The 22,190-nt window shown below is 40.7% G+C and overlaps 1 protein-coding gene across 5 annotated transcripts in view; it reads right to left on the minus strand.

The window, feature by feature from the left end:
- Positions 1 to 14,932: 14,932 nt before the first annotated feature.
- MAP4K5 (mitogen-activated protein kinase kinase kinase kinase 5) overlaps positions 14,933 to 22,190 on the minus strand; it is a 109,264-nt gene continuing 102,006 nt past the window's right edge. For all 5 annotated transcript variants that reach the window (XM_045069292.1, XM_045069307.1, XM_013056028.2 and 2 more), the window contains 3 exons: positions 21,326 to 21,396; positions 17,916 to 17,971; positions 14,933 to 16,553 (listed from right to left, as the gene is read on the minus strand). In XM_045069292.1, coding sequence (XP_044925227.1) covers positions 16,417 to 16,553; positions 17,916 to 17,971; positions 21,326 to 21,396 — 264 coding nt within the window. In that variant the 3' untranslated portion in view covers positions 14,933 to 16,416. The remainder of the gene's footprint in view (positions 16,554 to 17,915; positions 17,972 to 21,325; positions 21,397 to 22,190) is intronic.

The raw sequence follows: 22,190 nt of genomic DNA on the forward strand, positions 1-22,190 counted from the left end.
CCGGCGGCGGGGAAGGGCCCTGGTGGGCGGCCCTGGGTGCCCGGCACCCGCGCGTCTCTCCGGCGGGTGGAGGAGACTTGCAGGACTGCGGACTCCAGCAGGTCGTAAAAAACGCAGCTCGAGCGGAGTCGGCTGGAAGACGCCTGCGCCGGGAGCACCCCTCCCGACACCCCCCATGTGGTCTGAACTTCACGGGCAGGGCCGGTCCCGCACGGTCTGAGAACAGATTACTTCCCCCGTACTGGGTTACTTTGCTGGGTTACAAACGCCTTGAGGACAGCTTTTGTGTCTGCCCCGATCAGTACTGTAGCATCCCGCCAACCAGTGATGAATGAATGAAAGACAGGGGGCGGGGGAGAGGGAGTAGGAGGTACGAAGACTGAAACTGGTTAAAGTCAGCGCTTCCCTCCATTAGCCTGGCGGTCTGTCATCATCGAATTCTATGCAGCTGGCCTTTCTGATGTGGCAGACGCAGATGGACAGAGCCCAGCTTGGTTTAGGTATTTTTCTTTTAAGTAATCCCCAGGTCAAAGGTGGGACTGAAACTCGGGACCCTGAGGTGAAGTGTCCTATGCTCTACCGACCAAGCCAACCGGGTGTCCCTGTTTTAGGTTCCATATTCCCATCCTTCTCCCAGATGGCTCCTGTTTACTCAAGTCTGAGCACAATCGTGGGAAGTTCATGGACTTGGGGAAAGAATGAAATAGTTTGCTACTAGGCAGACTGCCTCAGTCAGTACTTCATCATCTAGTGCATTCCATACGCCCAGAACTGAGCTGGGTGTTTGCCCTGGAAGTGATACCTGAGGAGAGAAAAATGTCATACCGTCTGTAAACGGGGACCGTCTATAAAACGGGGACCAATCCTGCACCAAGCAGCATGCCACTGAAGGTAAATCTGGATAGGGTTCAGGAAGGAGCTGGGGAGAGAGGAATGGGTGGCTTCCCGGACCAGGGAGTAGCACATAGATGGGGGTCCAGGGATGAGGTACAGGTGGTCTGTGAACCTCCTAGAAATTGTTTGCAAATGGCAACCACTGGTGTGTTTTCTGTCTCAATAGCTTTGCCTTTTCCAAGATGTCATATAAACTTGAGACTAACTAAACTTCTTTTACTTAACATGCATTTTAGATTCACCCATGTAGTTGTGTATGTCCATAGTTCGTTCTTTTTTATTGCTGAGTGGTATTCCATTATATGGATAAACCAGACTTTGTTTATGTATTTCCAGCTGAAGAACATTTGAGTTGTTTCTAGTCTTGGTGATTATAAATCAAGCCACTATAAACATTCATGCATGGTCTTTTGTGTGAACATATGTTTTCCTTTCTCTTGGGAAAATAATACTTAGGAGGAGTACTGCTGGGTCACAGGATAAGTACATGTTATTGTAAGTAATTGCCAAATTGTTTTCCAAAGTGACTATGCCATTTTACGTTTCTGCCAGCAATGTTCCAATTACTCTGCATCTTTGCCAACACTCCTATTCATGTCTTTTGGTTTTAGCCATTCTAATAGGTAATTGTCTCTTGTGGTTTTAATTTGCATTTTCTTAATAACTAATGCTGAGCAGTTTTTCGTATGCTTATTTACCTTCTGGATGTTTTCTCACAAGTTCTAGCTTTTTGTAAATTCCTTGGGATTTTCTATGTAGGCAGTCACGTCACCAGCAAACATGGATAGGTTTAGTTCTTCCTAACTGGTATACCTTTTCTTTTTCTTGCCATCCTGCACTTGATAGGTCCTCCCATGTGACATCAAACAGGAATGGTGAGAGCAGACATTTCTGTGACTGATCTTAGGAGGTAAGTACCCGAGCATGATTTTTCTTATTTAGTCTGTTGATACAGTGAATTGCATTCATAGATTTTAAAATGTTGAGGGGCACCTGGGTGGCTCATTCAGTTAAGTGTCTGATTTTGGCTCAGGTCATGATCTTGGAGGCTGTAAGACTGAGTTGGTCTCATTGCTCAGCAGGGAGTCTGCTTCTCTCTCTCCCTCTGCCCCTCTCCCTTCTCATGTTCTCTCTCTCTCTCTGTCAAATAAATAAATAAAATATCAAAAACAAAACAAAACAGGGGCAGGTGGCTCAGTCCTTTAAGTGTCTGCTTTCAGCTCAGGTCATGATCCCAGGGTCCTGGATTCCCCATGTCTGGCTCTTTGCTCAGCAGAGAGCCTGCTTCTTCCTCTGCTTGTCCCTCCCTCTGTTTGTGCGCACTCTCTCTGAGTGTGTCAAATAAATAAATAAAATCTTTGCAAATAAATAAATAAAAATGTTAAAGCTTGCATTCCTGGGATAATCCCAACTTGGTTATGGTGTTCTATTATTTCGATATGTTGCTGGAGTCAATTAGTCACATTTTATTGAGGATTTTTGCATTAATATTTTTCAGAGATATTGATGTATGGTTTTCCTTAATGTCTTTGTCTAGTTTTGGTGTCAGGATAATACTGATCTCATAAAATGAGTGGGGAAGTGTTTCCTTCTCTTCTGTTTTCTGGAGAAGTTAACATCAAATTGGTATTATTCATTCCTTAAGCGTTTGTTAGAATTTTCCAATAAAGCCATCTGAATATGGAGTTTTCTTTACTGAAATGTTTTAAAATACAAGTTCTATTTCTTTAATAAAATATAGGGCTATTCAGCATATCTATTTCTTCTTGAGTGAGTCTTGATAGCATGTATCTTCAAGGAATTTGTCTATTTTGTCTAGATATTGGAGTTTACAGCTATAAAGTTGTTCATATATCATAATATTACACCATCATCTTTTTAATGTTGTTCATATATGATACTATCACTTTATTATCCTTTTAATATCTATAGGATATATAATGGTGTTCTCTCTTATCATTCTTGAGGTCAGTAAATTTTTCCCCCTCTTTTTCTTGATCAGTTTGGCTAAGTCTTACCAATTTCATTGATCTTTTAAAAAAAGCAGCTTTTGGTTTAGTTGATTTTCTGATTTTTCTGTTTTTCAATTTCATTGATTTCATCTCTTTATTTTTTTTCTTTCTGCTTGCCTTGCTTTTAGCTGCTTTCTCTAGTTTTTTTTTTTTTAAGATGGAAACTTAGATCATTAATTTTACATATTTCTTGTTTATAAGCCTTTGATGCCATACATTTTCCTCTAAGCTCTAATTTATTTATTAATACTTTATTTATTTTTTTGACAGAGAGAGAGATAGCGAGAAAGGGAACACAAGCAGGGGAAGTCGGAGAGGGAGAAGCAGGCTCCCCTCTGAGCAGGGAGCCCAATGCAGGGGTTGATCCCAGGACCCTAGGATCATGACCTGAGCCGAAGGCAGACATTTAACTAACTGAACCACCCAGGGGACCCTCTAGGCAATACTTTAAAACACATCCCAGAAACCTTAATATGTTGTATTTTTATTTCCATTCAGCTCAAAGTATTTTCCAACTTATCTTGTGACTTCCAGTTTGGCCCATAGTGTGTCATTTAATTTCCAACTACTTGGGGACTTTTAGATATCTTTTTATTACTGATGTCTAGAATCAGAATTGCATTCTTTTCAGAGAACTCTCTTTGTATGATTTAAATTCTTTGCAGTGTATTAAGATTTGTTTTATGGCCCAGCCTATATAGTCTATGCTGATGAATGTTTCTTTTTGACAAGTTAAAAAAAATTATTTTTAAGTGGTATGGGAAAGTCAGTGTGATTTCCTCCAGTGCTGCTTTGTCTGAAGTTCATACCAGGCTGCAGTGAGTCTGGAAAATTAACTTTATAGACTCTGCAAGCTTTAGTACCCAAGGATCCTGGAACTCTGCCAAGCCCAGCAGTAGTTAAAATAAGGGAGCAAGGACGCCATTTTTTTACGCCTAAGTAGGCAGTGAACCAGAAAGCCAGTGTGACTGGCAGCTGCACCAGTTGTTTTGTTTGGAGGAGGCTGGAGCGAAATATTAGAGGGTAACTTTGAAAGGGAGACAAACAGTTGATGTCACCATTTACCACCAAACAGAGAGGATACTGTGGCCTCTCTAACAGGCAATGCCCTCAAATCACCAGCAGTGCTCTTGGTTGGCAGGACTGAAATTTGTGTTGTTGTGTTTTTTTCCTAAGATTTTTATTTATTTATTTGACAGAGATCTTTAAAGATTTTTATTTATTTATTTGACAGAGATCACAAGTAGGCAGAGAGAGAGAATGGAGGAAGCAGGCTCCCTGTCGAGCAGAGAGGCCGATTCAGGACTCGATTCCAGGACCCTGAGATCATGACCTGGGCTGAAAGCAGAGGCTTAACCCACTGAGCCACCCAGGCACCCTGAAATTTGTTTTAATACCAGAGAAATAGAACTCCTGGCAAGTGGAGTTCTTGGTAACTGAGACATGGTCCAACATGTGGGCTCTTCTTCTCAAGCAAGAGCAAAGAACAGTGAGACATTATCTTTTTCTCCTTAAGGTGATCTTTCATTTGTAACTGCATAATCAGAGAGACTCCTTCAGTGTCCCCGGGGTCACACAAACAGCACAGAGGTATTTTAATCCCTGAAGAAGGCAAATAAACATTCCGTAGCGTAACACATGGTAAAAGAGAAAAGAGCCTGGCATGTGGAGTCAGAAGACTAACATTTCTAGCTTCTTCCTAGTGTTTAATATTCTGCAAGATAATTACTATTGCCGAAACAACGATAGCAACAACTGTTTAACTAGTGTTTTCTTCCTGGCAGGCATTATGTTCGGAATATTTCATACGTGAGCCTCACAACAACCCTGGGAGATGGGCACCAATATTATCACGAGGTTTCACGAGGAAGGTGAGTTATAGAATGGCTAAGTCCTTTGTCTAAGAACACAGAGCTAGCGAGTTGCAAAGTGGGGGTGGGAACATAAGCAGTGAGTCCAGAACCTTTGCTCCTGTTTTGCTGAAACTACCTAACAGGTAGGGGTGGTTGTCAGAACTTTTTAAAATAAAGGTTGTTTTTGTTGTTGTTATTGTTTTTTTTTTAAATTTGAGAGAGAGAATGAGCCAGAGAAAACAAGCAGGGAGAGGGGCAGAGGCAGAAGCAGACATGCCGCCGAGCATGGAGCCCTGATGTGGGGCTCGATCCCAGGACCCCATGATCATGACCCCTGCAGAAGACAGACACCTAACTGACTGAGCTACCCAGGTGCCCCAGTTGTCAGGATTTTTTAATGAAAATATAGGGCACGAGGAGTTGACCCCAATGCACAGTGTAACGCCTTCTTTTTTTAGAGCCCCCCGGGAAGATGAGACTTGTCATTATGCTTCCTTCTCACAGGAGTCCAGTGACTCCCTCTGTGTGCAACTCTGACACTCAGGAGAACTAACCTCCCCAAGGCTGGGCACCGACATCTCCTCCAAGTACTGAACACAGGGCAATGCTGGAAGCTTTTTCTCCCTCCCTCCCTTCCTTCCTTTAAGTGGATTTGGAAAGGAAATCATTTCGTGGGCACACACAGAAAATAAATAACTACCACTTAGGGACACTCACTTTTCAAGCTCTGGAACCACACTATCTCCAAGCTTTATAATAATCCTACATGGTTGGATAGATGAACTGGTTGGAGTTATTAAAGGCCCCATTTTATGTAAGAAGAACCTGAGGTTCGGAGAAGTTGGTCCAAGGAAACAAGCCTTCCAGGGTTGTTTGGGGGTATCCAGGGCGGTCCAAAGGCAGGTTTTAAACCCGGGCCCCCCGATTTGCAGAGCCCGTGCTTTGACCGCACTACAGGGAATGGCTATAATAAAGACCATCTGTGAACAACCTGAAGTGACAGATCACTGCCAAACGTTCCAGAACCAGGCATGTAAGTAACCGTTCCCCTTATCCCAAGACTGGTGAATTAATGTAAGTATGGGAAAATAACTGTAAATTAAATAAGGGCTCTCATCCTGGACTTTACATGTGAGCCCAGCCAATAGTGAAATAAGTATTTTCATCCCCAATTAATATAACCTTAGTTATTTTTTTGTGTTTTTCCCTTTAAATACTTACTGCAGGGGCACCTGGGTGGCTCAATGGGTCAAGGGTCTGACTCTTGATTTCGGCTCAGGTCATGATCTCAGGGTCATAAGATCCAGTCCTGTGTCTGGGCTCCGTGTTGAGCATGGAGCCTGCTTGAGATTCTCTCTCTCCCTTTCCCCCTCCTCCTCTCCACCCCCACTCGTGCATGTACTTTCTCTCTAAAAAAAATAAAGTAAATACTTAACTGCATTTTACATATGGCAAGCCATCCTTTTAAAGCACCTCCTCTTCTAGAAGTCTTCTTTGTTTCTGAATCTTCCTTCAACAACCCCAGTCCCTTTTTTGCATTTCCAGATTTTAAAGCAAGGACCCAGTACTTTCACCCTTGGACCCAAATGCCTTAAGAGCTCAGCAATATTAACATTAAAACCTTGGGGTAGTTCTGTGGCTGGCTCTGAGCTACCAGCGGATGAGTCAGTGTATACATGATACTTCATCAGGAAACAGAGTTTCAAAACCTCAAAGTGGACATCTCTTTGCCACCTTGAACAGTTGAGTGCCCACCATACTTATCTTAAATAAGGCAATCTATGCACATTTCTGTGCTTTATGATTTTGAGTCCTTATATGCCAGAAAAAAGGTTAAATTTTCCAGAGGTAAATTTATGACTAAAGAAATAGGAAAGCATATTAATAACTTTCTGAACTCCAGCTTAAAGCTGTGACACAAACACAGCTGTTTGGAAAGCAGGCTTTTCCTGAGAGCTGGTGCACGTCAGCCACCATGCTGGGCACAGGGGACCAGGAAGTGACTTTCCCTGACATCAAACACCATGTCAGTGTGCATGGCCAGGGCTCCTGCCTCCCCACACTCAACTTCTATTATAAAATGGGGCCGTTAATAATTCCAGCCAGTTAATATATCCAACCATGTATGATTATTATAAAGATTGGAGATCATATGGTTATTGATCCTAAAACGTAAGTGTTCCTAAGTGATAGTTATTAACTATTTTCTGTGTGTGCCCATGAAATGATTTTCCTTCCCAACCCACTTAAAACAAGAAGGTAACTAGATAGGAGAACATGGAGGCCTTTTCAAAATACTTCTAATAGGTCTGGGAAGACGAGAAGGCACACCTGGCATTTGAGGAAACAGACCCAGAAAATGTGTAATGAGAGGCACCTGAATGGCTCAGTTGTTAAGTGTCTGCCTTTGCCTCTGGTCCTGGGATCCAGCCCCGTGTCGGGTTCTCTGCTCGGTGCGTGGGAAGCCTGCTTCTCCCTCTTCCACTCCCCTTACTTGTGTTCCTGCTCTTGGTGTCTCTCTTTCTGACAAATAAATCAATAAAATCCTTAAAAAATGTATGTGAGGCATTCAGAGTAAAAAAAAAAAAATTTTTTTTTTTTTTTGCTCTGGGCAGCCAACAGGCTAAGAACCTGGGTCCCAATTCTGATTTCTATTCTTTCCACCTGCCACACCCCACTGTAGCTTCAAATTAGGAACTCCAGTTCCCTGGCAAAAGAAATAGAAATCCACCTTAAGAAAACCCAGTATTGAAACAGAAATATTCATGGGTGTGACAAGGTGGGGGAGAGGACAGGGAGCGTGAATTAATTGCATTTTAAAAATACTCTTTGCTTAAAGCGAGATTTCTTTTCAGATAGATTGTTATAAAACTGCATTCATTTCTTGAATGGAGTTAATACTTCAAGTCCTCTCAACTTTGTGGTGCTTATTCACTGCTGTCTAAGTAACTCTGTACAAACAGAAACCACTGGACCCTTGGATACATCTCCCATGTCAACCATTGAATTTTTAAGCATCTGTTGACCCAAGAGATCTAGCTTCGTAAGGTCATCTTTAAGCAGCATACATGCCGAGGATTGAGTGAAGGTCAACAGTTACAACCACAGGAGGAAATCCTATTATTGTAAGCAGGTTTCAAAGGAATGGCTTATCAAGTATTAGCAGTGAGGCACCGGGAGGCATCTAAAATGAATGCACACGGTCATTTTAAAAAATACACATTTAAACAATATTTCCCCCAAACAATAAGAAATCCTGCACTTCACACAGCAACATCTTTATTTTTCTTCGATATCATCCAACCTGGTTATCCTACTAAGACCGTGAACTCTGGAGCCGGATGGGGCCTCCAGCTCTGCTATGAGCCATCTGCGAGGACTTGGGCAAGTGACTCAACCTCTTTATGCTTAGCGACCTCCCAAGTCATTGTGAGGGCTGAGTGTTCCATATCAGTCTTTACCGTTCTTATCACCATGCTACTGATAACCTGCAGACTACTTTCTTTTCAGATGGGAACTTCATTTCCCTACTAAAAGGTTTTCCATACTGAAAACATGTAAATTTATAGGTTCACTCAAAGCTTCTCAGTGAAAGCACATCCTTTGAGTCACTCAGAGCCCTAAACAACGCTTGGAGGGTCCTCCTCAGGGAGCCAGGCTTCCCACTGCCAGAGCAGCCCTCTTCCCACCACAGGGTGCAGCCACCCAATGGTGGTCTCAGAGGATGGAGACAGCATGAAATGGAGGGCCAGTCGGACTCAGATCTGAGTTTTACCCTTTTTGGTCTGTGTGAAACCAGGAAAATTATTTCTTATACTGATCGGGAATTTTTTTCTTTCTTTTAATTTTTGGGTTTTTGTTTTTTGTTTTTGTTTTTTGTTTTTAGGTAATTGTCAATTCACATGCTGCTGTAAAGATCCTGTAAACTGCCCAATTTCCACTGATGGTAACATCTTGCCAAACTACGGTACAGTATCACAACTGGGTATTCACATCGATGAAGTCAACCTACACCACAAGTACATCTCACGTTACCCTTACCCCCATCCCTGAGCCCTGCTTATCAAGAAGTTCCTTGGCTGGCACACCTAGGTGGGTAAATTCCTAGAGCTGGGATGGTGGGATTACATGGCAAATGCATGTGTAACCTTCCAAGGCAGTGCCTTATGGTTTCTCACAATGGCTGTACCATTTGCATGCTCCTCAACAAAATAAAGAGAGTCTCAGGTACTCCACATCATTGTAAGCTTGGTATTGTCAGTCTTTTCTTTGTTTTTAAATTGTGGTAAGAGGCAAGTAACATGAAATGTACTATCTTTACCATTTCAACTGGACAGCCCAATGGTATCCAGAGATTTCATGGGGTTGCGCGGCCGTCTTCACCATCTGAGAGCTCTGCCATCTTGTAAAACGGCAGCACTGTACCCAGTGTACGGTAACTTCCCATTGCCCCCGTCCCAGCCTCTGACAATTGGCATTCTATTTTCATATTTCATGTTTCATATTTAGCTATTGTGAAAAATGCTGCTATGGATATCGGAATACAAAGATCTCTTTGAGACCCTGACTTCAGTCTTTTGGGTACACCAAGAAGTGGGATTTGATCCTCTGAGTCACCAGCTTCTAGTAATCCCAAATGGGGCCCGTTGGTTCCTCCCACCCTGCTGGTGGTAACTGCTTCCTGCAGTGATTGTTCTCCTCATGTCCTGTTTCTGCTAACATCTGTGAAACAACTCCACATATTAATTCTCTGGTAAAATACCTGTGTGGTTTCTTGTTCTGTTGCCTAGATCCTGACTAATATTCTTAGAATAAATAATTTTAATTGATTTACTCCCAATACTTTCCTCATTTTCAGAAAACTGGAAGGTATTTAGAACGTAATTGCATTTTATAGGAGCAAGACTCTTGAGTCACAGAAAATTTTTACTATTTATACATGACTGGGTTACTGCATTACCTACTCAACATTCATTTGATTGTAGTTTAATACAACAAATGTTTATTAATGATGTACTACATGTCAGGAACTATTTGGTGCTGGGGATGCAAATATAAGTGTCATTGTTCCTTATTCTATTTTTTAAAAATAGATTTTATTTATTTGATAGAGAGAGCCCACAGGTGTAGTGAGGAGTGGCAGAGGGAGGGGGAGAAGCAGTCTCCCCACTGAGTGGAGAGCCCAATGCAGGACACAATCCCAGGACTCTGGGATCATGAGCCGAAGGCAGACGCTTCACCAACTGAGCCACCTGGCCCCCCTCATTGTTCCTTATTCTTTTTTTTTTTTTTTTTAAGATAGTATTTATTTGAGAGAGAGAGTGATAGAGAGGACAGGGGCAGGGATCAGAGGGAGAAGCAGACTCCCTACTGAGCAAGGAGCCCCATGAGTCCCAGGACCCTGCGATCATGACCTGAGCCGAAAGCAGATGCTTAACCCACTGAGCCACCCAGACCTCCCTGTCCTTTAAGGAGTTTAAGTGTACAGTGGTATTCACCGTAAACAGAAGCCTATACTTGAAAGCTTGATTCAGTCAGTGCTTTACATGGAGCAGTTACATGTCAAAAGGTTGGGATGCTTTGGCAGGGGCTCCAGGACTAACCAACGATCACTGGATTCTCTGTGTCCTGTAGTTAATCACAAATAACCACAGTGAAGTAACTAATCCAGGAAGATTTAGACTTGACAAACATGACCAGGATGAAGTCATATATCCAAAATTGAATGTCATATTTAGAGTGTGCGAAATCTTACACTCACCAAAATTGCTGAGGACTGAACTTGTGGTTGAAGGTCATAATGATTTAATGAACCATTTCACTCACACGTGGTGAGCAGCTTTGGTTTTTTCAGCTTCCCCAAGTGATGGTTTAGAACTACATAGCACATCTGTTGCTTTTGCCAGTTCAGCATCCGGTTATTCTGTTAAAGCCCAACCTTCCTTCCGTCTTCTCCTTTGACTATCTGTGTCACTATGACTGTCATTCAAGGTACCTTCCCCTCCCTGGCCAAGGAATAGCCACCCCCAGGCTGAGCAGGTTCTCTTCCCTTAGGACCGGAATCTCGAAGTGGATTCCTCCCAAGGCCCCAAGGGGGCACGGCCTGGCTCCTGCAACTAGGTCTTCTGTGAGCCCAGTTCTGCTGCTTTTTCTCGAATCTGTAACCACCAAAGAACAGCAGAAGAAGCCAGATTCAGCAACTTGTCACTTATGTATATTTCAGATAGTTTCCTCTGCCTGGAATGCTTTTTGCTGCCATCTTTCTATTTCCAAATACTGCATTTCCGTCAGAGATATCGACTAGTTTAATGGCTTTCGTAGATATTTGAACTATACTTGGTAGGTCTCCATATGGTCCTAAAGGGATTGTCTGGATTCAGACAGATGGGTCTGAGATTCACCCTAACTTTCCAAATAACTGTGTTTGAGTGTGGCGGCTATAGGTTGGTGCCAATCAGATCTCCCAGAGAGAAACTGCTGCAAGAAATGAGTTCATCTTCAGAATTCAGCTCAGCTTTGTCCAAGCTTTGGCTTGGCTGCTCCCTGCTAATGACTGAGTTCCCTATTTTTTTTAATCGTATGGCCACTCTTTTTTTTTTTTTTTTTTTTTTAAAGATCTTATTTATTTATCTGACAGAGATCACAAGTAGGCAGAGAAGCAGGCAGAGAGTGAGAGAGGGAAGCAGGCTCACTGCTGAGCAGGGAGCCCGATGTGGGTCTTGATCCCAGGACCCTGGGATCATGACCTGAGCCTAAGGCAGAGGCTTTAACCCACCGAGCCACCCAGGCACCCCTTCCCTTTGGTTTTAAAAGCAGAGCCCATCTTTTCTAACACGAAAACCCTCTCGTGGGCAGTCTTTGCTCTGGGGCTCCCCACTGACTGGCCAGGATGCTCCGCTCACAGAGCCGCACTGCCAGTTTGAGGCTCAGCAAATCCTTCTTCCTCCACTTCTCATTTCACGTGTGTGAGATCTGCCAGAGCCTTTCCGCTTACTCCCACTCACTCTTATTTTCCACACAGCTGGTTCCCCAAGTAAGTCTCATTCCTGCTTCTGTGGAAAAATCCATGCCAATGACTCACCTCTCTGGTTTTCTCATTTATAAATAAGAGTCCCACTTTTGGTATCATTGGGTTAATGTTGAAAATTAGAGAATATTCTTCCCAGGACAGGTCTTGGCAGAGACTCTGATGAAAATTTTTTATTGACATACATGCAAAAAGAATGCATCGGTCATCAATGTAGAGCTTGTTGAGAAGTGAAAAATGGAACATCTCCAGCACCTCAAAAGCATCCCCTCGGGCCCCATCTCAAGATTCCCTCACTCCTGCTCAAAAGTAACCACTATCCTGTAGTGATTTCTAACACTACCGATTACTTTCCGTGTTTTGGAACTCCGTTTACGTGAGATCTGACAGTCTACTTTTAATGTTTTTAAATGTCTTCTGGATTCTTACCTGGAACCTTATACTTATTTGGGGGGGAGAGGTGTGGAAAGGCTTGTTGTTGGTAGTTCGTTCTTGCATCGCGGTATCTGACTTGTGAACATCTCACAACTTATCCTTTCAACTGTACATGGACATTTGGGTTGTTTCCAGTTTTGGTAAACTATGGATAATGCGGTTATGAACAGTCTTCTTGGTCTTTTGGTAAACATGTTTTTGAGGCGTTCACCTAGGACTGGAAATGCTGGGTGCTGAGATGTGTCCACTGAGGCTGTTTTTCAAAGTGACTGTACCAGTTCCCACTCCTGCCAACAGGGCGTGAGTTCCAGCTGTCCTACATCCTCATCAACACTTTTCCTATTGCCCTCTTTTGTCATTTAGTCATGCTGGTAGGATGTGGTATTATTTTGTAGTGGGATCATTGTTTCAATTTGTGTTTCTCTGGTAACTAATGAATTTGAATACTTTTATCAGTATTTATTGACCTCTTGGATGTTCTTTTTCTATTTAGCTTTATTCAGGTGTATTTAAAATACCATACGATGTAGTCATTTTAACTGTGCAGATAAATGTTTTTTTAGTAAGTTTACAGTTGTGCAGCTATCATCAGTCTCATTTTTTTAAAAGTCTTTTTTTTTTAAATTTGAGAGAGAGAGAGAGAGAGAGCAAGCGAGGGCTCATGTGAGCAGGGGGAGGGGCAGAGGGAGAAGGGAGCCGGATGTGAGGCTTGATCCCAGGACCCTGGGATCACGACCAAAGGCAGATGCTTAACTGCCTGAGCCACTCAGGCGTCCCATCATTGTATTTATTTTTTTAAAGATTTATTTATTTATTTGGGGCAGGGGGAGCGACACAGAGAGGGAGAGAGAATCTTCAGTAGACTCCCTGCTAAGTGCAGAGTCTGGGGTAGGGCTCGATCTCACGACCCCAAGATCAGGACCTGAGCCGAAGACAAGAGACTTATTACTCAACTGACTGAGCCACCTAGGTGCCCCCCATCTCATTTTAAAACATTTTCATCATCTCAAACAGAAACCTCATGCTCACAGTCACTCTCCCTTCTCAACCCCTGCTCCTAGTCTACCTTCTGTTTCCACAGAATTACCTTTCTGGGCATTTCAGATAATCATTACAGTATGGCATCTTTTAGAACTAGTTTCTTTGACTTAACATGTTTTTGAGGCTCATCTGCACTGAAGCATTTATCATATGTTGTTCCTTTTCATTGCTGAATATTCCATTGCATGAAGAGAACACATATTGTTTATCCATTTACCAGCTGGTGGATATTTGGGTTGCTTCTACTTGTTGGCTATTATGGATAATACACCTTTGGGCATTTGCATTCAAGCCTTTATGTGGACATGTTTTCTCTTGGGCAGATACGTAGGAGTAAAATTGCCAGGTCATATGGTAAATCTATATTTACTGTTTTAAGAAACTGCCAAACTGTCTTCCAAAGTATTGTGCCATTTTACATTCCTACTATCAGTTTGTAAGTGCTCTGGCTTCCCCACAACCTCACCAGGGTTTGTATTTGTCTGTCCTTTTTATTGTAGCCATTTTGGTGGATGTGTGAAAGTACTGCGTTTTAATTTGCATTCCTCTGATCATCAAGGTAGTAGAATACATTTCCATATATTTATTGCTACCCAGATTTTACCTTTTGTGGAGTGTTTATTCTAAATCTTTTGCCCATTTTTCTATTGAGTTGTCTGCCTTTTTTGTTTTTAAAGATCCTATTATTATTATTATTATTATTTAAAGTAACCTCTATACCCAGTGTGGGGCTCAAACTCCCAAACCCGAGACCAAGAGTCACGTGCTCTATTGACTCAGCCAGCAAGGTCCCCGTCTGCCTTTTTTCTTAAGGATTTGTGGAAGATCTTGTATCTTTTGGGTATATGTGGACACAAGTAATGCAAGTCTCTTCTCTATTTTGTGGCTTGTCCTTTCCTTCTTATAAGGGTGTCCTTAGATAATGGAGTATCTTAATTTTAATTAAGCCCATTTTATTTATTTTTTATTTTTTTAAAAGATTATTTATTTATTTATTTATTTGACAGGCAGAGATTACAAGTAGGCAGAGAGGCAGGCAGAGAGAGAGAGGAGGAAGCAGGCTCTCCGCTGAGCAGAGAGCCCGATGCGGGGCTCGATCCCAGGAGCCTGGGATCATGACCTGAGCCGAAGGCAGACGCTTTAACCCACTGAGTCACCCAGGCGCCCCTAAGCCCATTTTATATAAACATTTTCTTTTATGGTCAAAGCCTTAATGTTCTGTTTGGGAAGTCTTTGCTTACCCCAAGTTTGTGAAGATATTATGTTTTATTTTAAAAGCTCTCCCTCTTATGTGATAGGTTTCCCTCAGATATTTTGTCTTGGTTGTTTTATCATTATTAACAGCATACGACTATAAGATGACCTGCAGGCTCTGGATGCATGGAGCGGTGGGTGTGTTAACTAGGATTTTCATGTCAGGATCTCTTTAGGTCTTTCCACTTGAACTGGCCAGATTGCACAGAGATTTCACATATTGTTGGAATAGGAAGGTCGGGCTGCCAGGATTCAGTGAAAAGGAGGAGGACATTGATCTTTGTATCTAGTATGTACATATTTCATTTTCGAGTACGGTCCCTGCCATGGAGTGTATCCAGTGTCCTTCAGTTCAGAGGCCCCCTTTAACATACTCAAAAGAAATAAGCACACACTTACTAAAATCAGATCATATGTGCATTTGTAAAGAAAATTTACTTTATATTTTATTTGCATAACATTTTATTGTTTGCATAGTGAAAAGAACAGAGTCACAAGACTCATAGTCTGGCTCAACCACCAACTTGCTGTGTGAACGGGGTGACTCTCTTAACCTGGCTAAACCCTTATTTCCTCATCTGAAAAATGGAGATGATAATACTATCTTACAGAATTGCTAAAGACTGAAAGATTGTTACACTGTTTTCCTCTCAAGTAACTGCTGAAAATAATCTATACTTCACTATTGCTAACCTCTTGTTCATCATCTCAATGCTAACTGTTCTCAGTAAGTGCATTAAGACAATAGGTACCAAATGTGACACTTTAATTTTGAATACTAACAATAGCAAAAGAGAAGCAAACTCATAATGGCCCTATCCCTTCTTATTTTTAGAATACTGGTTTTTATAATACTTATTTATACTATCCCATTAGGAATTGAATTTTATTTAAATATTTTTTTTTCTTAAACCTACTCAAAATGAATACCTACATATGTGAAAAAAAACCAAGATTACACATGTAGCTGCTTTAAAGTTCCCCTCTGGTATAGTATAAGTAAAATACATATCATGGGCAGTTAAATACATCCCCCCCTACATCAGGGATGATAATATATATGAATATTAATTTATTATGCATGATCCCTAATATAAAAAAAATCACAGGTATATTATACTGCTTGTCAAGAATACATACACATGGTAGTCACATCTAGACATACACACCCCTCTAACAATATTTCAACCATTATCAATATCTTCTGTATGACCCCCTATATTATAATCAAAAACTCAAAACTCCCTCTTAAGGCAATTCTGGATGATCCTGTATTATAAAATACTTGTGTTAAGCAAAACCGTGTGTATGTACTAACCCAAACACACTGCCTTTAACCCTTCAAAGTACTACTCTTAAAAGGTAAACAAAATTTTTATACATTACAAAAAAATTTAAGCTGCTCTGAAACCCTCCTCTGCTAAAAGTTACATATATCACACCACTCCAGCGAGAGATTAATAAATAAGGATTAAATATTCTATTTTACAAAAACATACAGAATGGCCAATGTAAAAGTGAAAGGCTTACTTGACAATTTTTTTTATCAAATTATGCTCATTAAGAAGGAATAAAACATGGTATAAAATAAGAAAACTATCACTAAATTTATCTCTCTGAAGATAATCACATGAGTTATCTAAAAATATCATGGCACCCTTGTTACAAACATTATTTTTTTAAAAGACTGTGTTTCCTGGAACTAGAGGACTATTTGTCTCATAGCTTTTATTAAGCAAACTTGATATAACCACCACACAGTGGCAAGAGATAGAACAGCTGTTTCCAGCTACAGAAAATATTGAATTCTACCTTAAGGTACAGATCATTTGAGATATAACCCATAAAAGTTAAAGTAAATCATAGTGTAGTTTGTACTGAACTTAAGAAATTTTTGCTTTCAATGGAGTATGGTCATTTTCCTGTCATTTGAGATCAGTTTTTGTTGTTTAGTAACTATTTTCATGTCCAGCCAAGATGTAAAGATTGCTGTGTGCAGTAGGATTTTCTGTTGGCCTACTTTCCAAAACGACAACCCTGCAATTAAACCAAAACAAAAGGCTTGTTTAAGAGCAAAAATAGAGATTGCATGCTTCACTCAAATACTAATATCAAACAAGGAAAGAGTATCATTGTTCATATTCTCATAAAGATCACAAGTGCACTGTCAAATTCAGCTTTACACTTTATAGCTCAAAAACAACTGATAAATTTATGAGTATAAAATACCGAAAACATTTGAGGATAGTCTCATTATCTTACTCCAACTAAAACCAAATTTGCCTACTCATATATGCCAACAGGAAGTAAAATAAAGCTTTAGAACACAATTGATTCTAGAACAACATGAAGGTTGGGGCGCTGACCTCCTGCACAGTTGAAAATCCTGTGTAACTTTTAACTCCCTGCAAACTTAACGATGAATGGCCTACTGCTGACTGAAAGACTTACAGATAACATGAAGTCTGTATGCTTTATGCATTTCCATACTGTATTCTTACGATAAAGTAAGCTAGAGAAAATAGTTATTTTAAAAATTCCAAGAGCAAAAACATTTACAGTACTGTACTGTATTTATTGAAAAAATCTGCATATAAGTGCACCCATGCAGTTCAAAACTGTGCTGCTCAAGGGTCAACAATATACACTATCAAGAAGGGGGTGAAAGAAGAACTTAGAGAAGAAAATAGGATCTAAGAGACACCCATCCGAACAGTGATTCTATGAGCAGCCAACACTGGAAGACCAGAGGTTTGTCATCCTCGTCTCACAACTGATGCCTACTACTGTAGCCAGTTTTGCTGCAGTAACAATTTTTGGTGGGAAAACAGGAAAGGAAAGGTATTTTATTAGTTGTAGAGGTAGATAATACAGACTTTGGAGAACAAAAACTAGTCAATTTTTTCCCTAAGATGGCACAGTTTTAGAATTTGTCTTTCATTTTGATCACAGAGACGATGTAATTCCTTTTAATTGAGACTGACTTCAGAAATGGAGTCAAATGTTTTCTGATACAAAATGATAAAAAATGTCAGGAGGTGCATATACTTTTGGGTTTATGTTGTGATAGTTAATAGAAGATAACAAACTAGGAACAAATGATAAAAATGAAGGGACCTGAAATATATCATGGTACTAGGGACATGAACAACTCTATTAACACACTTTGTCTTGGCGGACTATAACCATCTCTAGAATCAGGATCCTCACACTGGTGAAAAGACTGCTTCACCGAATATTTAAATTTTTCTTCTCTGTCTCAATAAAGACACAAGGAAATTTCTCTCAGTTGCCGAGCCCTCTAAGAATCCTATTTGAAACAGTTACAGGGTGATAATATAATTAAGAACACAACTACTGAACTCCTTTGGTAATGAAATTAAACAACCAAACTATTACCTGTCTGATCCCAATAAGCGGAAAACTCTTGTTTCATCTGAAATTTCCTGGGTAACCTATGAAAAGAAAATATCTATAGTCATACCTTCGTCCCCATATTATTTAAATCATAATTTAAAAACTACTTAGAGCAATTATTAAACATGAAGGTAATTTTTTTTTTAAAGATTTTATTTATTTGACAGACAGAGATCACATGTAGGCAGAGGGGCAGGCAGAGAGGCAGGCAGAGAGAGGGGGGAAGCAGGCTCCGCACTGAGCAGAGCCCGATGCAGGGCTCAATCCCAACACCCTGGGATCATGACCTGAGCTGAAGGCAGAGGCACCCCATGGTAATTTTTGATAGGCTCAGTTCCTCAAATGAAATAAATTTCAGTAGGTTTTGTTTTTTGACTGACTTATTGGTAAGAAATAAATCAACATTTATAGAACATCTGATATTAGGTACTTTCCTTAGAACTCTTTGTGATATATATTATAATTCCCATATTATTTAAAACAAACAAACAAACAAACAAAAATCTAAGGCTCAGAGAAGTTGAGTAACTTGCTTAAGGATCATATAACTGGTAGACCCAGGATTTGAATTCCAGTTTGCTGAACTGCGGAGCCTCGACTCTAACTTCCTTTTCCTCAGTGCAGATGCTTGAGGTGGCACCCAGATCCCCCCTGACTTCCACAGAGCTGTGCTGGGCACTCCCAAATCCTCGTGTCTGACTGTAGTGTTACCTATGGTGTTCCTCTGCTCTATTTTCTCCAAAGCTGTAGAAGGTACAAACTCAGGTGCACACATTATTCCGAAGTGTGGGGAGTTTATACTCCTGGGAATAACACTTAATCAAAAGAGACAGCAGTTGGTATATAAATGCACTAGCTTCCCACCTTCAAATGAGTCTATTCTGAAATGTGCTCTATACCCTGCTCTAAGCCCTGGCGCCCAGAGTGGGAACCAGTTTATTAATATACTATTTGTTGTTTTTTGCCCCTCTCTTATCTTTTTTTTTTTTTTTAAGATTTATTTATTTATTTGACAGACAGAGATCACAAGCAGGCAGAGAGGCAGGCAGAGAGAGAGAGAGGTGGAAGCAGGCTCCCTGCTGAGCACAGAGCCCGACGTGGGGCTCAATCCCAGGATCCCAGGATCATGACCCGAGCCAAAGGCAGAGGCTTTAACCCACTGATCCACCCAGGTGCCCCATCCCCTATCTTTCTTATAATCCTCATTCCATCACTTGATTTTTGGGATCTACTCCCAATAAACTACCCACACTTGATTCCTTGTCTTAGGCCAAGGTCAGCATTTGGAGGAGTCCAAGCAACAACAGTGTGGATCTAAACAGGTATAAAAATACTCCGTTATCAATGACTTTGCAGTCTAGTTGGGAGGACAGAACTAATAACCTTGAAGCAGGAAGTTAATAGTGCTATACTACATGGAACTGATTCTCGGAGTATTAAGTTCAGAAATGTTCCAATCATTGTCGTTGAATGGTTGAGCATTACTTGATGAATATCATAGGCCCAAATGAAGGATGAGGAAACAAAAGAAAGAGGTAAGCAAGATGAGTTTTTTTCTTAAAATTTTTACTAACATATAATGTATTATTAGCCCCAGGGGTACAGGTCTGTGAATTGCCAAATTTACACACTTCACACAACTCACCATAGCACATACCTTCCCCAATGTCCATAACCCTACCACCCTCTCCACACCCCCTCCCCCCAGCAACCCTCAGTTTGTTTGTGAGATTAAGAGTCTCTTATGGGGGCGCCTGGGTGACTCAGTGGGTTAAGCCTCTGCCTTCGGCTCAGGTCATGATCCCAGGGGCCTGGGATCGAGTCCTGCATCTGGCTCTCTGCTCAGCAGGGAGCCTGCTTCTCCTCATCTCTCTCTGTCTGTCTCTCTGCCTACTTGTGGTCATTCTCTGTCAAATAAATAAATAAAATCTTTAAAAAAAAAAAAAAGAGTCTCTTATGGTTTGTCTCTCTCCTGATCCCATCCCTACCCACTAAGCCCCCCACTTAAGCAAGAAGAGTTAAAAACAGGAAATAGAATTTGTATGTGATACAGTGAGAAACAGGTATTTTCTATAGATTTCTAACCACAGGAGTGACACACTGAGAAAAGCATGTAAGGACAATTAATTTTATGGCAGTAAGTAGGACTGCAGGTTTCATTAAATGCAGGGACCTGGTGACATTTAGTGACATGATAACTAGATAAAACTGACATACCCAAGTCAGCTGATTTATGCTGTTTTCTCATGGAAGCATTCTAACTCCAAATTCATGTAAGAGGTACAAATAATCCGTCACATATAAATATGAGCATGCATAAAAATAAAGGTAATTCAAATTGAAGACTTTCAGTTTTAAAATAAATCCCAAATGTGTGAGACAATGGTGTAAAAGAATTACAGAGGTACTCATATGAGTAGGAAATGTCTACATTAGTATCATCTTAACTATTAGGATTCCTTTCCCAAGGCTGGATGCCAAGTCCCTCTCCTGCATGAAATGTAGCCTGATTATCTCAACTAGAAGTGATTTTTGAAGACACTGCTTTCAAATCCAGACTTTGCCATTTATCTAGTCACGTAACTTTGAGCAAGATAACTTAACCACTATGTGCCTACAAAAAATGGAAAAATGAGGGCTCAGTCGGTTCAGTGTCTGCTTTCAACTCAGGTGATGATCCCAGGGTCCCGGGATTGAGCCCCGCATCTGGCTCCCCCAGTTTCTCCCTCTCCCTCTGCTGCTTGTGCTTCTTGCTTGCTTACTCTCTCTCTCTCTCTCAAATGAATAAAAATATCTTTTAAAAAAAATGGGAATATGAATAGTACCTAACCCCACTGGATTATCGGTTTTAAATAAGCTAATACTTATAAAATTCCTATAACACAGATGTTCTAAATGCTTATTATTTATAATTATACCTCATTAGGCCTTACAGTGCTATAATAATAGTGTCTTACATGTTGTTGTACTCAATAATTTACTAAATGAGTTAATAGATTTTTCCTTAGTCCTGTGATCTAATACATAGTAACTTAGAATTTTAAATATAATATTTAAAAAGAAGCTATACATTTATTGGTTATGGAAAGACTTACCAACTTAAGAGAAGTTTAGTAACCTTAGCAATCATATTTATAAACTACAAAGTAGAGAACTATAACTGTACAAACTCAAGTTTGACAATCCCTTGTGGCCACTGAGAATCATACAATGAATACAAAAGAAAATTATCTGAAGGGGAAATACTGGCAATTTTGCTCTACCAATTCATAGCACTAAAGGCACTAAACAGAGTAATGTGGGTTCAGAAAGAAAATGCATAAAATGCATAAAATGTTTCGACATTTAAAATCTTTTGTGGAAATCACGGGAAGTGAAATGAGAAGCCTTACCTCATCTGATTTGAAGCTTTTACCCTGCATTCCGTGTTTCCAGAAAGCCAACACACTATCTTGAAGGCATACTAAAAAAGATTAGAGAGAACTGAAACTAAAAGCATGGAGTAATTCATTATACATTTCCTTCACTGTTTTAAATAAATACTAATGTAAAGCTCTCCAAGTGCTTGGTGCAAAATTCCACCGTCTAGACCATCAGTTCCCAGCATTTTTGTGGCTAAGCCATGCCTAAGCCCAAATAATTTATTGAGGCAGGGTCATGCAAGTTTTCAAAGATATATATAACAGGCATTCATTTAAACATGGGCTAACTTCTACTGAGCTGGATATCAACACTGATTTCTCTTTCATATGTTACCTTTTGTCTTAGATGAATAAAAAAATAAAACATATAATTGGGGTTTTGGATCAAAAACATGGTTATTTAAGTACTGTCACACAATTACAAGTAGCTATTAAGGAAGCATCTTTTATTTATACTTACATTTCCCTACTGCAAATTTTGTTTTAAAACATAAACCTGTCTTGCAATCCAAAGTGTAACCACACACTGAGTATTTATGATCTGGCAAGCCAGTTCTTATTCAGAGGGGCACCCAGTTATAGTTCTCACAGCTGCGGCCTTCAGTCCCCCAACCCCCACCCATCTCAGGCCTCTGGAGCCCCCTGGGCATTTGCCCTGGACTTGGGAGGCCCCATTGTCCACAGGATGGTTCACTGCCAAGCTTGCTCACCTTCCCAATGGCTTTGGGGCTTTGGGTTCAGGAGTGACCATGACCCCAAAGATCTATATGGCCACTGTATAACATGCCACAGCCCCTCTGACTCCCTACCCATCTCCCCTGTTCTCCTGGTATGG

The sequence above is a fragment of the Mustela putorius genome, unplaced genomic scaffold (assembly GCF_011764305.1).
Source record: "Mustela putorius furo isolate JIRA1106 unplaced genomic scaffold, ASM1176430v1.1 tig00000129_pilon_pilon_pilon, whole genome shotgun sequence".
NCBI classification, from domain to species: Eukaryota; Metazoa; Chordata; class Mammalia; order Carnivora; family Mustelidae; genus Mustela; species Mustela putorius.